The sequence below is a fragment of the Geospiza fortis genome, unplaced genomic scaffold (assembly GCF_000277835.1).
Source record: "Geospiza fortis unplaced genomic scaffold, GeoFor_1.0 scaffold102, whole genome shotgun sequence".
Lineage (NCBI taxonomy): Eukaryota > Metazoa > Chordata > Aves > Passeriformes > Thraupidae > Geospiza > Geospiza fortis.
In genome coordinates, this window is record NW_005054373.1 from 3,491,945 (window position 1) to 3,506,292 (window position 14,348).

The following is a 14,348-nucleotide window of genomic DNA, read 5'->3' on the forward strand; positions in this document are numbered from 1 at the left end:
AAGAAATTTTGTACAAGGGGAAGACAGTATTTTTCCATGTTTGCCTTTCCCAGTCCCGTGATGTTTTCAGATAGAGGCTGGGGAGGATGCACAGGACGTGGCCTGCTAACAGCACGGGTTTGGTTAACAGCTTGCATTGCTGGCTGTAAGCTGTATGTTCTCTGCACTGTGCTGAGTCAATACTCACTGGGCTCTGGGGGTGTTGCACAGAGGCTGGAGGCACACACAATTGCTCAGTAACTGTGGCTGATACCAGTGTTCCTTATGTGAGGAGTTCCTTCTTCTGTCACCTTAGATAAAGATCCCAGCTCTTAAATCCTGCAGACTGTCTGCATGGTTTGTATAGCTGAGCAGGAACCTGCCCTGCCTTAGGACTCCAGGCTGCTGCTCAGTGGGAGTGTAATCTGTCTGAAAGGGAATAGGGGGTAGAAAACAAACAAGTAATTGCTTCCACGAGCAGCCTGTGGCGTTTGGGAATTCTGTTTTGGAACTCTGTCAAAGGCAGCAGCACATCTCCCATCGTAGTTTTATATCTGTCCTGTGTTCTGCAGGTTTCCTCATTTCATCAAGCTTTCTCTTTCTCTTGCAATGCTTTTTTGGTCTATGCACTTTTATCCTGGTGGTTTGTGGGTTTCTGCTTCTTGGAGAGGCACTGGATTTCTGTGGTGTCTGCTGCTTGTACAGTCTGTATCTCAGTCCCATCAATGTGAGGCTGTGGTCCCGATATGAAAACAGCACTCCAGGTCATGAAAACCATTCAGTGCTGGAATGGCTTCTGAAGGGGTGTCACAGCAGTCATGATGGTCCCTGCTGCTTTCAATGACAAATAGACTTGGCCCTCCTCAGCACCTCTCCTCAGGCACATGGATTGTGCTCTCAAATCTTCTGTACAGCACTCTTTCTCACATTTCTGAAAGAGAATGATAAAAGCCTTCAAATGCTTTTGGAAACCTACATGGGAACATGGGGAACTAAAATTCTTCTCCCACAGTCTCAGTGAAACTTCTGAAGGTCTTTGAAATCTTCCATAAAGCACAGCTTTTTAAAGCCCTGCCAAAATCGTAAGGTGAGCCCCAAGGAAGGCAGTGTGAGTGGGAACATGGAGCAGCACTGGCTGGAACAGTTCAGCACATGGGAATGTACCTGTCCTTGTAACAGGACTGGTGCTCTCTCTCAGGAGTTCAATTTCCTGGTTATAGTGGTGCCAGCTGTGGCCCTGTACTAAAAGGTAACTTTGTCTTCTGAAAGCTATGTTTTGATTTTATGTAAAAAATGCACTGCGTTTTCCTTGGCATTTTCACATTTGTGCTTTGAATGGTTCTTGAGCACTTTCAAATCAGTTGATAAATGCAACCCAAAAGCCAGCCTGCTGGGAACTTCAGCACCTTTCCCAAGCCTCCCAGCTCATCCACTGGAAAAGGTAAATCACGACTACAACTGGAACAATGTAATTTGTTTGCTTTAATATGAAAATTAACGGTTGCCTTTTACTATTATTCTCTGGAACCAAAACTTCTTTGAGCAGGGATTGCTGTAAGAACTTTTCATTCAGAGTACAAATAAATACTTTATTTCAAGGTGTTTTCCACATCCTATTGAGCTGAGGTACTAGTGGTCACTGTTTTCAACTAAACAAATTGTTTTGTCCTAAGCATGCATCTCAGCCCTCTGGGGTCATTCCCTTGAGCACATGAAGTGCCAATGAGATTTATTTTAGCGAGAGCCATTCCTGGGAAAGGCAGGGTAGTTTTCTATTCATCATATACACAGGAGAACACCAGTTTCAAGCATAGACACCTTCTGTAAAGGCAGCTTGTCCTCATCCCTCCTGGGACAGAAGAAGGTGACACTGTGGAGGGCAGGTGAGGTACCAGCGCATAGGGAGGTGCTATTTTTGTGCAAAATGCCTGCTATAGCCAGGAATAAGAGTTAATAATTTATATGAGCTATACAGTCCTATCCCTGATCTTGGATACTGTCACAGTCCCCAGGGGCTTCCCCCCATCCTGAGCTGTGCTGTAGGATATTGGTGGATAGCTTGGCAGCAGCAAGAGCCACTTCGCTATTTATGGCAGATATATGGGGTCACAGGCATTTTGTGGCTGGAGTGGCATACACATAGTATGCGGAGGGCAGCCCAGTGCTGCACATTGCCACTAGTGAGACTCTTCTACATCCAGGCACTGGACTCACATCAGCAGGTGCCAGAGGCTGGTGTGGCAGGGTAGGCAAGCACAGAAGTGACCTAAGTGCTTTCCAAGAGGTGACTCCAGAGGTTCTGCACGGTGCAGGTGAGCAACCCCATGCCTGTTGTATTTTTGGCAAGTCTTGGTGGTGGGAAGCAGTGGAACAGCACCAGTCTGACTCTTTGTCTTTGTGGCTGCTAGGGGAGCAAGTCTTTGCAGGGCTGGAGGAGCAAGCCCGCCAAGCCATGATGAAGAATAACTTTCGTGGAACTCTTGGGGACCAAAGGCCAACAATTCATCCACTCCAAGACCCTGACTCCAGCAGCAGTGAGTTCTTCCCCTTCCAGTAACACTAAGGTAGTAGACTGGGGAGACTGGAAAGGGGTGAGGCTGAGGGCTGCACAGTATGTCTGAGTCCTCTGAGGGCCATCTTACCCAGCTCCTCCTCTGGGTTAGCCCTTTGCTCCAGTGCAGGACTTTGTCCTAAGGACAGACCAGCACAGCACAGACCGGGCAATGCCATGGGACCCAGTGCCATTTCACCAGAGCAGGGTGGGGACAGCAGCAACTCTGCCTGAAGATCTGGCAGTCGTTGAGCAAGGCAGTGTAAAATGCCATGCCCAGGACTCAAGTGCCCTAGACTGAGTTTAAATGGAAGCCGTAGTTGGAGGGAGTGGGCAGAGGCCCCTTGTAATGCTGGTCACGACAGTTAAAGCCTATGAGTGCCGTCAGTGTCCTGACAGGTGGTAAAACTGTTCTGCACATTTCAGGTGGCAGCGATGATGAGGAAACCACTCAGGATGAAGTTTCTTCCCATACGTCTGAGGAAGATGGCTCAATGGTGAAAGTGAAGAAGGAATTAGAAAACGCAGAACGACCTGTGGCTGGAACCCCATTGATAAGAGAAAATGAGGCAAGTGTGTACTGGCTCTGCACCCACTATAGCCTCCAGGGAGAGAGAAGGGTACTGGGTACTGTCTGAACACTTCCTCTCCCCATCATGTTTCTTTATCTTTCTCTCCCTCCCACCTTCTCCATACAATGTCTCCTGGCAGGAGGAAAGGGTATGAAGAGCCTTTTGGCTGCCTGGAACAGGAGACAGCAGGCACAAACTGGCCAAGATGTTTGCAGAGTGCAAACCCTTCCCTTGGTTCCGGTACCATTTTCTGATTGGCTTCCCTTTGCCACAGAAAGGGCCCCTGTTAGAGTCACTGTGCTAGCAAGAACCTGGGTGCATGTGAGGCTGTGAGGCCTCTGCCCCCTCTCCGTGAGATGCAGGGGTTTTGCTCAGACGCTACATGAAGGAGGCTTCTTTCAGATGTCAAGCCCCCCAGACAGGACTGGGAGGAGCCGAGGAAGGGCGGGGTGCCTGCGGGGGTCGGTGTGCCTTACAGCCAATGGCTGTTCCTGCCCGTAGGTGCCTGGGAGTGTGAACGCTGAGCCCATGCTGGGACTGTCACAATGCCCCCTCTGCCAGCTCGAGTGTGGAAGCAGAGATCAACTCATTGCACACGTCTACCAGGTAGGGAGAGTTCCGACTGTAGAGTGTCTCTGGCCTGAAGCCTCGAATCCAGAAACAACTCAAAGCACAGGTTAACTTTGTTCTGGTCTTTGCAACCACAGAACTGAGTTTCTAGATGGATGTGACTGAAGTTTACACCTGTAGACTGTGTCCAGAGGGTGTCTTGGGGAAAGAATTAGCAAGGCCCTGGTGTGCAGATCTGGAAAACATAACTTTATGCCAAGGCAGTCTCTGCAAGTATTTCAGGCTAAAACCAGGCAGTTCCTTCAAACTAAACATGGAAGCAATTTTTATATCATTCAGTGAGATAAAAAACCTTCCTCCTGATCATTTATGTTATACTTCATTACAGTTCCTGTAATTATCCATGACAGTAGCTGTACTTCCTCAAAATTATTCCAGTTTTGCAAGAAATCTGTGGTGAAATCTTAGGTTTTGTCGTCAGTGCTTTCTTCATAGCACATCAAAGTCTGTAGCAGAAGGAATGAAACAGAACTTACCCGTACCAGTTGTCTCCCTGTAAGTGCTTCTTTACCAGCATCCAGCCTTGCTTTTATTGAGTCATGCTTTGTCCTGCTCCAGCAGTTCCTCAAATGCATTCCTGAAAACAAGGATCAGGTCTTACAGTCCAAGTGGTTTGGTCTTTCTTAATTTTTTTCTTCTGCACTGGAGTTGGGCTATAAAGGGCTTTTCTCCTTGTTTTACCTGTAACACAATGAATTACTTGTCTTGAGCTTGGTCTAAAAGCTGGCAGACAGAGGTTTAGTGGTAAAGGGTTCCCATTCCAAGAGGCTGAACAGAAGGGTTTGAGCATGCCTTGGACTGGGCAGGGAACTGGGAAATATGTAACTACCACCTGAGTGGTTGTTTTGCAGCACACTGGAGCGGTGGTGAGTGCCAAGAGCTACCTGTGTCCTGTGTGTGGCAGAGCCCTCAGCTCCCCAGGATCCCTTGGGAGGCATCTCCTGATCCACTCAGAGGACCAGCTGTCCAACTGTGCAGTTTGTGGAGCACGCTTCACCAGCCACGCCACCTTCAACAGGTCAGGGTCACCCTGGCCAATGAGTGGGCTAGGTAGCACATTAAAGATTAGGTGGGTTGCCTTGAATGACTCAGAAGTTGTGGCTCTGGACCCACTGAGGCCTGTAGGACAGTGCTAAACACCCCCAGTGAGAGATTCTCTTGATCCCTTCCTGTCTGCAGCTCTGCATCCCCTGCCAAGAGGTCTGCAGGCTGTGCTGGTAAAAGGGTCTTTCTTAGCGCTGTGCAGAGCTAGAGGAAGCGCTGTGGGCTCCAGTCACTGGAGAACAATCCACCCCTTCCCTTGCCCAGCAATCCATTGGAGCAAGGCTGCACTATCCAGATGGATTCATCATGTCCAGAGCAGGACTACAGGCAGAGATCAAAATGTTCTTTCTTTGTGTCCTGCCTAGTGGGAGATTATCCACTGTCCAGTGGAGTGGGGCTAAAAAGAAATTCAGAGATGATGGGGAGGAGTAGCTTGCTGGTTTATTCCCACTCTTGCACTCTTCCAGCCCAGATACTGCTCTGGGCTAATCCACTTCCTTGCCCTGGACAGGACCATGCTTTATTTTAGATACTCAGACATATCTGTGGGCAAATGGTTTAGCAGAGGGCTCTGCCATGGGCTGTAGCGGGAGCAGTGTTGATGGCAGTCCACGGGGACTCTGCCCACAGCACCAAGCCTCTGACTCCATTCCTCCCGCTTTGCAGTGAGAAGCTGCCAGAGGTGCTCAGTGCGAATCGGCTGCCAGCACCACAGAGCCAGGGCCCCTCCAGTGCTGAGAGTAAGGATGTTGCCTTCTGCACCCCCGTGTATCCCGCGGGCATCCTGCTGGTGTGCAACAACTGCGCCGCATACCGCAAGCTGCTCGAGGCACAGAGCCCCGGCATGCGCAAGTGGGCCCTGCGGCGCCAGAACGAGCCCCTGGAGGTGCGGCTGCAGCGCCTGGAGCGGGAGCGCACAGCCAAGAAGAGCCGGCGGGACAATGAGACGCCCGAGGAGCGCGAGGTGAGGCGCATGCGGGACCGGGAGGCCATGCGGCTGAAACGCGCCAACGAGACCCCCGAGAAGCGACAGGCCCGGCTCATCCGCGAGCGCGAAGCCAAGAGGCTCAAGCGGCGCCTGGAGAAAATGGATATGATGCTCCGGGCACAGTTCGGCCAGGACCCCTCTGCCATGGCCGCTTTGGCAGCTGAGATGAACTTCTTTCAGCTGCCAGTGAGCAATGTGGAGCTGGAGAGCCAGCTGCTGGGCAAAATGACCTTTGAGGAGCAGAGCAACAGTGCGTTGCACTAAACCACAGCCAAGAACTGTGCTGCCTTTGCTGCACCTGCCACATGTGCAGTAGCTGGCTTCTGTGCTCAGGAGGCTGCTGTGGGTCCCTGCCTGACCCTCCCTGACAGGTGGTTCTGGTTTTCCTCTGAACCCAGGAGGAGAACAGAGCTGAGAGATGCCTGCCAAAGCAGCTCTGGTGGGAGCAGATTCTGAGGATACAGTCTGCTCTGGGGGCCAAGTCACAGCCTGTGACAGAACGAAAATAAATTAATGTATTAATTAACATTAATTAATGTTCACATGTATTAGTCCCCTTCTTTACCCTTTGTGCTTTGTCATGGTTTTGGGCCCTTGCCCCATAAATGGGTCTAGGCTACTGCAATTCTGCAGTATTCCACCTCAATAAAAAAGGGTCTTGTTTACTGCAGCGTGAATTACAGAGCTGAAGACAGATAGTCCACAAACTCCTCCTCCAGGAGTAAATCCTTTGCAATTTGTGCCCATAAGAAGGAAAGAAAGGAGGATGTCCTTCTGGAAGTGCCTGTGCACACCCTTTTTTAAAACATCATTATTACATATTTACATATTTTGCAGTGTCATCCATGGAAAAACTAAGGAACCTGAGGTCCGGTTTTCACTCGTAAAAACAGTGAAAGAAAGGCTGGCCAAGGTAAACAAATAGGAAACAAGTTTGCTCCTTTACTCACAAGTTATTTTCACTTAAACAGCATTTCAGGCTTGCAAGTGAAAGAGTTGATTGAATGGTAAATAATAGCATAGGTCAGTTTCTAGGACTTTACGGGTGTGCTTTTCCCTTTATTCAGCACTGGTGAGGCCACATCTGGAGACCTGTGTCCAGTGCTGGAGGCCCCAGTGCAAGAGCAACACAGACATACTGGAGGCAAAATGTCATTGTAGCCTATGCCTACAGGAAAAGGTTCCTGTTACTAATAGAAATCACCATTAAAACTATGCAACTATGAAAATGATATCTAGGCATCTTTAAATTGCAAAAGGCATAGCAGTGGCACAGAAGGACTCACGGCAGAGCAAAGAAGTGGTACGCTGTCCATTATTTGGCTTCTTTAAGAATGAGCACCTGAAAATGCATGGTGTTAGCTTTGTGGTTTTGAGACATCAGCTCACCAAAAGCCAGTGTGCCACACTTCTGTGTTTGTAGCCTGAAAACTCCTATTACCTCCATAGCATTTCCAGTTAAGGTCTAGAGTCATACAGTGGATCAAACACCTTGGAAAGTACTGTCTTCTCTCTGATGGCTGTTTCTCTTTAAGTCAGAAATGGTGGCCACAAGACTGCTACTTGAGATCAGAAGAGTAAAGTTAAAACAAGAAGCAAAATCTTTTTATCAGACTACTTAAAACCCTCATTTCCTCCTCACTTTTCAGTTTGAAAAACATTTGATTGCAGTCCCTTAAAGCCCTAGTTAAAATAGGTACCTTCGAAATGCATAATGTTGCATTTTTCTGGCAATAATGAACCACTGTCACAGTCAGCCCTGGGGATGCTGCTAGGAAACAGCATTGAACCTTTTCAGTGCAAGTTTTCTCCTCTTGCCACTGCAACATCTAGTTTCCTCCCAGTACAGAAGCTGTTTTAACATGATGTTCATTCATCATGTAGAACTGACACCCAGGAGCCATCCCTGCTTCTCTCTCTTTGGGAAAAGGCACTGTAAAGGAGCTGTTGAGTTCCATGTTCCTTTGTTCATATCCTCTTTTGTTCTCTGATCTCTCACTTTTATCCTTACTTGTGTTCGTTTTCATACTCAAACCCCGAGTTTGCTTCTGGCAGTATCTGCTTTTGCTCTGCCTCATGTTTTACTTGCCCAGCAGAGATGTACCTCTACTCTGCAACCTGCAGTTGGAACTTTCCCTGTAGTGTCACTGACACCTTATCTTTATTCCAGGGAATTCAGGAGAGACCACATAACACAGAAGTATCTGAAGACACAGAATTATGACTTACAATCCTTGTGTCACCCTCTATCTTGCCCTTGACATGAATCTCCAGATCACTGTGTAAATCCAGAGAAGCCACATGCTAATGACCACTGATACTGTAGACAAGCAAAAAGTCTCAAACACCAAAGGAAAAGCCATTGGTTTATATATAGATATATATATGTATATAGATATATACTGTGTTTACAGAGTCAACAAGTTAAATGCAATATTCATAAAAGCATTAACAATAAAAATACAATCTGTTTGTAGGCAAGTACAGACTTAAAATGGTAAAACAGGAAAAAGGATCTCACCAAAGTACAAATATACAGTACAAATTGATTTATTTAAAACAGTTACAAAAAAAGCACAACAAAATAGAGATTATCCTTAGAATTATTAATGCTTTGTTAAAGATCAGGTAGGAGGAAAGGGGCAGGGACAAAGTTGGAGGGGAGCACCTGACTAGTTCTAAGGCTTTAGATACACTGCATCGGTTACATGTTAATACAGCCATATACTGGGGGTTATAGTGAGGGGTCAGCACTTATCTACAAACATCTCTCTGCCTCAGGGCAGCCCAGCCAGCTCCCCCATGTCTCTCTCTCTCTCTGAGCACACCCTCCCCGGTGCTAAGGTGCCATGAAAGCCGAAAACAACTCGAGTGTGCCAGGGGCGTGTTGGCAGGGTGGGCGGCAGCAGCCCAGACCTACGGGGCAATTCTGTCCTTGACAGACAGTGTGAAGGCCGTGGAAGGGCCTGGACCATCAGCATTTTAAACTATATGTGGAACACCCTGGGCCAAACTGTACAGAATGTGTATTTGTAGCCATCTTAGCAGCTTCTGACAAGTGTCAGGCTCTAGCACAGCTTGAAAGACAGGGAGCAGTTGTGAGTGATGCTGGGGAAGGCACGCGTGCTGCTGCGGGCAGGAACTAGCATTTGGGCTACTCCAGCTGCTGTAGTTTCTTTTACAATACTTTCTGAGTAACAAGGATTGTTAGTTCTCTATGGGACAAAGTAACTTGAAGTGTGGGGTGGGGACAGGGACACAATGTGAAAAGTGCAATATAAAAAGCTGCTCAGCAGCTGGAAGGGGAAGGCAGAGGGCCCTCTGCAGCTTCCTTCCCTTCCAGACAGAGCTTCCTCTGCATAGTCTGGTAGTGATGAGCTCTCATTGCTGTGAATGCACAGCCCAGAGATAGGCTTGGCTCTGCTGTGCAGCTAACCCAAGGCATGTTCCATGGGATGGGACAGATGGCTACAGACACCCATTATTGCATCCCACGGACTCCTGCTACAGAGTGTGAGCTGGATAAGATTAGGGCCTCCTCCAGGCAGGACAGACCATGGCTCTCCTACCCTAGACAACAGCAGCAGGAACATGGTATATTTCTCTGAGAAGTCTGTCACATCTCTGCCAGCAGAAAAGCCCAGGTAACCAGCCCACTCTGCAATGTCTTCCCGGCTTTATCTTCTCCTTTCCCTGTAAACCCGAGAAATAAAAGCCTCCTCCATGGGCTCATTCACAGCCTTTCTCACTGCAGCAGAGCCTGTCTCACACACTCCCTGTCCCACACATTCCCTGTCCCAGGAGAGCCTCCGTGCTCAGCACAACCACCACTGTGCTGCTAAGCCATACAGCCCTGTCCAGTAAGGACAGGTTCCTGTGATACCAGTACTGCTGAGCTGGGCTGAAGAGTTGCCAGTGGCCCCGTCCTGCCCACCCTTTGGGGCAAACAGCCAGATACATGGATTCTTCATCTCAGTCCCCCGTCATGAGCTGTGCTTCAAACCACTGCTTCCAGGGAAGAGCTGGCAGGTGAAACACACAACAGCAGGACTGACAGAATCTGGATAACAGCACCAAGGTCCAGTTCAGCACGGCCTGTCCCACAGAGCTCAGAACCGCACCCAACAGAGGTGCAGCAAGCCAAAGTCCAGGTCAGCAGCCAGGTAAACAACAGGACAAGCACCTACACAGCCCTTCACCTGCCTACAGTACAAAGCTATTTAAGTCACAGCATCTTGCCTCATTTGTCAGTGCTGCCCATTCAGACCACTGCAGTGTGGCTGAGATCGAGGAGTTACAGTAACACACATGGTGTTAAGGCAAGCTCTCCAAACCCTCACTCTAAGACAGACTTCGGGGTTCAGAGACACTCAAGGGGCTCTGCAGCATCAGTTGCTCAGACATTGCCCCTATGGTGTCACCAGCCCTTCTACATTCACATGCCATAAGAGATCCCATCCTCAAGTGCCTGTCGCAGCCCAGAACTCCTCTGCATGCTCTGTGCATAGAACAGGCATGAGAACCCAGGCTCCTCTGCCTCCTGCCTTTGGCCACAGACACCTCAGATATCCTGAGCATTCAGTACTAATTACCAACATTAATAAAGAGTTCTACGTAGGAGAGTCCAGTCAGCAGGAGCTGTGACACCCCTGGGTGACAAAGGGGCCCAGGTGGACACTTTACTGACAAAGGGATTGTGAAAACAGCATCTGTTCCCACAGCTGCTGCACCTGGGAAGGCAGCATCTTCACACAACAGCATCACTGCAACTTCACACATCCCAAATGCAGCTGATGAAACCAGAAGTAGTGTGTCATTTGGGAGCAGCTACACGTGGTACAGGCAGCATCCTCATTCTGAGAACCCTGTGAGGCACAAACACTGAGGGCATGTTTAGCATACATCTCACCTAAGGCCTGTCCTGGTGCAGGCATTTTAAAGGCAACAGAAATGGCTAGCAATGCACTAGGAAAACAGGACTGAGGCCGGGATGGAAGGGACATTCTGGAGACTAACTTGCCTAATACACAGGCAGAGCATGCATCCACTGCAGTCAGCAGAAGCCAACCAGTTACAGGACACACTCCTGGGGAGTGCAGAACAGCCCTGAGAAAGCACCACTGCAAGGAGAGGTGCTGACACACACCATTCTGTGACAAAGAGGAGTGGCACCCCAAGAGTCAGGCACATTTGACACATTTCAGGCAGATGAGAGCAGGGAGACAGAAACAGCATGCTGAACATCAGGACTCTGCACACTAAGAAAGGCCCCCTCCAAAGCCTGGTCCTAGCAGAGAGATGGGCACCTGAACACAGGGAATACCCAATCCAGGTTAAGTCAGTGAAAACCGTTTTGTCACCAGAACAGTGATGTTCTGTGATGAACCGTGATGTGTATTTTTTGTCCTAGCTGAGCAATGGTGTCATAGCACACCATCAGAGAGAGCAGATTAGTGTAACTACAGGAGACTTCACTCAATAGTGTTACCACCACAATCAGCTGTTCATACACAATTGTATTAAATCTCACCATGAAAAAGACTACTCTTGATTTGACCATATTGTTCTACAGAGGAACTCTGAAATGAAGCATCAGAAAAACTAACACAAAATGACCCCCAAATGCCCTGTGACACTATGGTATTTTTAGAGCCCCTACATTAATCATGGAATTGTACTTAGCACAAACTTTGTACCTTGCCTGCATGTGCACAAACACTTGTCTCTTGTCTAGAGCTTATTCAGGAAACTGCCTGCAGGGAAGAATTAGCCATCTGGAACATTTTTCTGACTTAATTACAAGATAGTATTGGTCTTCTCAAAGAAGAATGCTGAATGTATTTTGCTCCAGATTAAAAAAAAAAAAAAAAAAAAAACCAAACTAATAAAATATCCAAAACCAAAATTCAACCAAACATAAAAATCCAACCCCATTCATCCCCAGGTTAAGCCTCTGCAAAAGCTATAAGCCCAGGAGGGTTTTTTGAAAGTTATTAACATGGGAAGAAAGATTTGATTTGGTGGCAAAACAACTAAGTAGACTTTATAGCAGGAAACAACATCTCCCATCCCAACTTGTGTCCCATCTCAAGTGCTCAAGTTCCCTATTCACCTGTACCCAAGCCCATCCTTTTGGTCCTTCCTCTTGAATTTCTGTGATTCATTCAAATCTGTACATTCTTTGCAAGAAGAAAGAGCAGTTGGATTCAGTGGAAGAGACATTAATCAGAACCACCAGAGAAGCACCTCCATCCTGCCCTTGAGAGCTCCATCGGTGAACGGTCCTTTTAAAGTGCATGTGTGAAGAAAGGGGATACTGGGAGTAGAGCCCCCAAACTCCAGTGGGGACCCATCTCTCCCCATCATGAGAAAGGAGAAATAAAATCTTCAGCAATTTTATCTGCTACCTTAAGCCAAGTCTGCCCTCCTCATCTCCCTCCCTGCCCCGAATGCTCATCCCCTGCCCCGCAGGGAGTCACTTATCCCAGGAGGGGGGAGAAAGCCCCAGCCTCCAGCAGCCTCTGGAATGCTCTCATCACACACTCATGACCACATCCCTGCCCCCCACCCCAGCCAGCCTGCCGCTGCTCCCTGAGGCACTGGAGGCCTCCTGACTCCCCAAGAAGAACTGGTCAGCCATGGAACTGGAACGGAGCCATTCCTGCAAGGCAGAGAGCAGCCTTTGTTGGTGAGCCTATGACAGAGTCTGTGCAATTCCTCCACCTGATGGTGAGGGTCACCTGCTGTGGCTGCCCTAGCTCACACCTCTAAGGGATCATTTCCCTGCATTCGAACGCCCTTCAATAGACAGTTTGACCTCCTGGGGAATGAAAGAGGGACGGAGCAGAGGAGGCCGAGGCTCCTCTGCCTGCACGCTGTATCTTTGGAAGCCTGGGGCCAAACTGTACAGACTGCCAGCCTCGGGCTGAGAAGATTCTGCACGGGAGCTCTGGGCCACGCTGGCTCTATCTGTGTGGCTCTTCCTTTCAGCAGCTCTGTCAGATGGCTCCCGGGGCCCCTGAGCTGTTTGTTCCAATCTCTCCCTAGCAGATACCAGCTGATCCCCCAGAGGGGAGTTGGCCTGAGAAGCAGAGTTGCCATTCACGCTCTGTAAACTGATTGATATGCAGACATCCCCCACCTGCAGCCTGTGACAGGGCAAAGCAAAGAGCTGAGCAGTCCTCGCGGGGCTGCAGGAGGACCAGCCCTGGCCATACACAAAGAAGGGATGCTCCGGGGGCACATCAATGCTCACTTTACTTTGCTGCTCCCCAACCACAAAATGGAGTGTGACGAGCCCAGGCCACTGGCTTTCCTGAATATCCACCACAGTGCTGGAGTCAATCTTCAGGCCTCCGCTCACCTCGGCGCTGCGAACAAAGTCTTGAGTCTGCAGCTCCTCCACCCGCTTCAGCTCGCCCGTTGCCAGCTGGATGATGGCTCCCTTCATGAAGTGAGAGGGCAGCTGCGAGGAGCTGGGTGGCTGACCCTGGGCCAGCTCCTTTTCAAGCACATTTCCTCGAGCCTGGGCATCTGGGCTCTCCCTCAGCAGGGCTTCTGAAATGGAAGACCTGACGGGCTCAGATCCAATGGGAACAAGTACTGGCTTGCCATTGGCTATCACCATTCCTTTGGCTAACTGTCTCTGTCTAACAGTCTCTTCAGGGGACATTCCACACGGGCTCCGAGACTGGCTGTTCCCAGCTGCAGCCCTGTCTGTGGTGTTCCTCAGCATGTCTCCCTGCCCATCAGGGGTATTATGGCAAAGGTTCAAAGGGCTTGGGTCGTCTTTCTTCGGGGCTGCCAGAACATGATAATCCTGAGATGCCAACACCCCCACCACCCTCTGAACCTCCAGGTCAGCGTCTGGGGTGCTCCTGTGAGTAGGCACAGAGATCTCTCTTCCCAGCATCTGGTAACCTGGAAGGAACTGTCCATCACCCATACATGCTGCTGCAGCCCCTGGGGCCAGACAGTCCTCAGCTGCACTGCTGGCAGAGTCCACAGCCTCGCTGGGCCTCCTGGCCACACTTTGCTCCAGGGGCCTCTGCCCACCATTGGTCGCAGCCCCCTCTGAGCTCAGCTGGCTGTCTTGCTGAGGAGACTCTGGGCTCCCTCCTGCCACAGGTGCCTCATAGGCTGAATAGCCGGGTGGGAGGCGGGACATCTGATAATAAACAGGAATTCTCCCCGGTGCCATGTCCACTGGTTGGGGCACAGCGTGATGCTGCATCTGCCCAGGAGAGGCTGTGGAGGTGGATTTGTTGAAGCTGTGCGTGGGAGAGGTAGTCTGGGGGGAAGGAGCAGCTTCTTCCGTGAACAGGGAGGCATATGGCACAAAGTGGGGGACGTGGGGGGCAGTGAGGTTGGTGGAAGGAGACAGGAGAGGACTAGGCATGAAGGCAGGAGGGACGGCATAGGGCACTGTGTAGTGGGAACCGATGAGCTGCAGGGAAGCCGAAGGGATCTGTGCATAGTGGATGGAGGGGAAGGGCACCGCCGGGTGCTGGATGATGGGCGAGGTCACGTTGAAGGCGGGAGGCAGGGGGCTCACGTTCACCACGGGGTGGAGGCCCGTGGGAGA

General features: G+C 49.8%; 2 protein-coding genes across 4 annotated transcripts in view; one reads left to right on the top strand and one right to left on the bottom strand.

Annotated features, from left to right (window-relative positions):
* The window catches only part of ZNF821 (zinc finger protein 821), an 11,648-nt gene extending 5,352 nt beyond the window's left edge, over positions 1-6,296 (top strand). The window contains exons 2-7 of one of the 3 annotated variants that reach the window (XM_031060173.1): positions 2,181-2,291; positions 2,388-2,513; positions 2,957-3,099; positions 3,604-3,708; positions 4,584-4,750; positions 5,443-6,296. In XM_031060173.1, the coding sequence (XP_030916033.1) occupies positions 2,181-2,291; positions 2,388-2,513; positions 2,957-3,099; positions 3,604-3,708; positions 4,584-4,750; positions 5,443-6,028 (1,238 nt within the window). In that variant the 3' untranslated portion in view covers positions 6,029-6,296. The remainder of the gene's footprint in view (positions 1-2,180; positions 2,292-2,387; positions 2,514-2,956; positions 3,100-3,603; positions 3,709-4,583; positions 4,751-5,442) is intronic. The other 2 variants (XM_031060171.1, XM_031060172.1) reach the window with 2 other exon arrangements.
* A 1,821-nt stretch (positions 6,297-8,117) lies between these two features.
* Positions 8,118-14,342, bottom strand: ATXN1L (ataxin 1 like). Its single transcript, XM_005424851.3, has one exon. It carries the CDS (start codon positions 14,160-14,162, stop codon positions 12,540-12,542), a length of 1,623 nt encoding a protein of 540 aa, XP_005424908.2. The 5' UTR covers positions 14,163-14,342; the 3' UTR covers positions 8,118-12,539.
* Between the last annotated feature and the right edge of the window lie 6 nt (positions 14,343-14,348).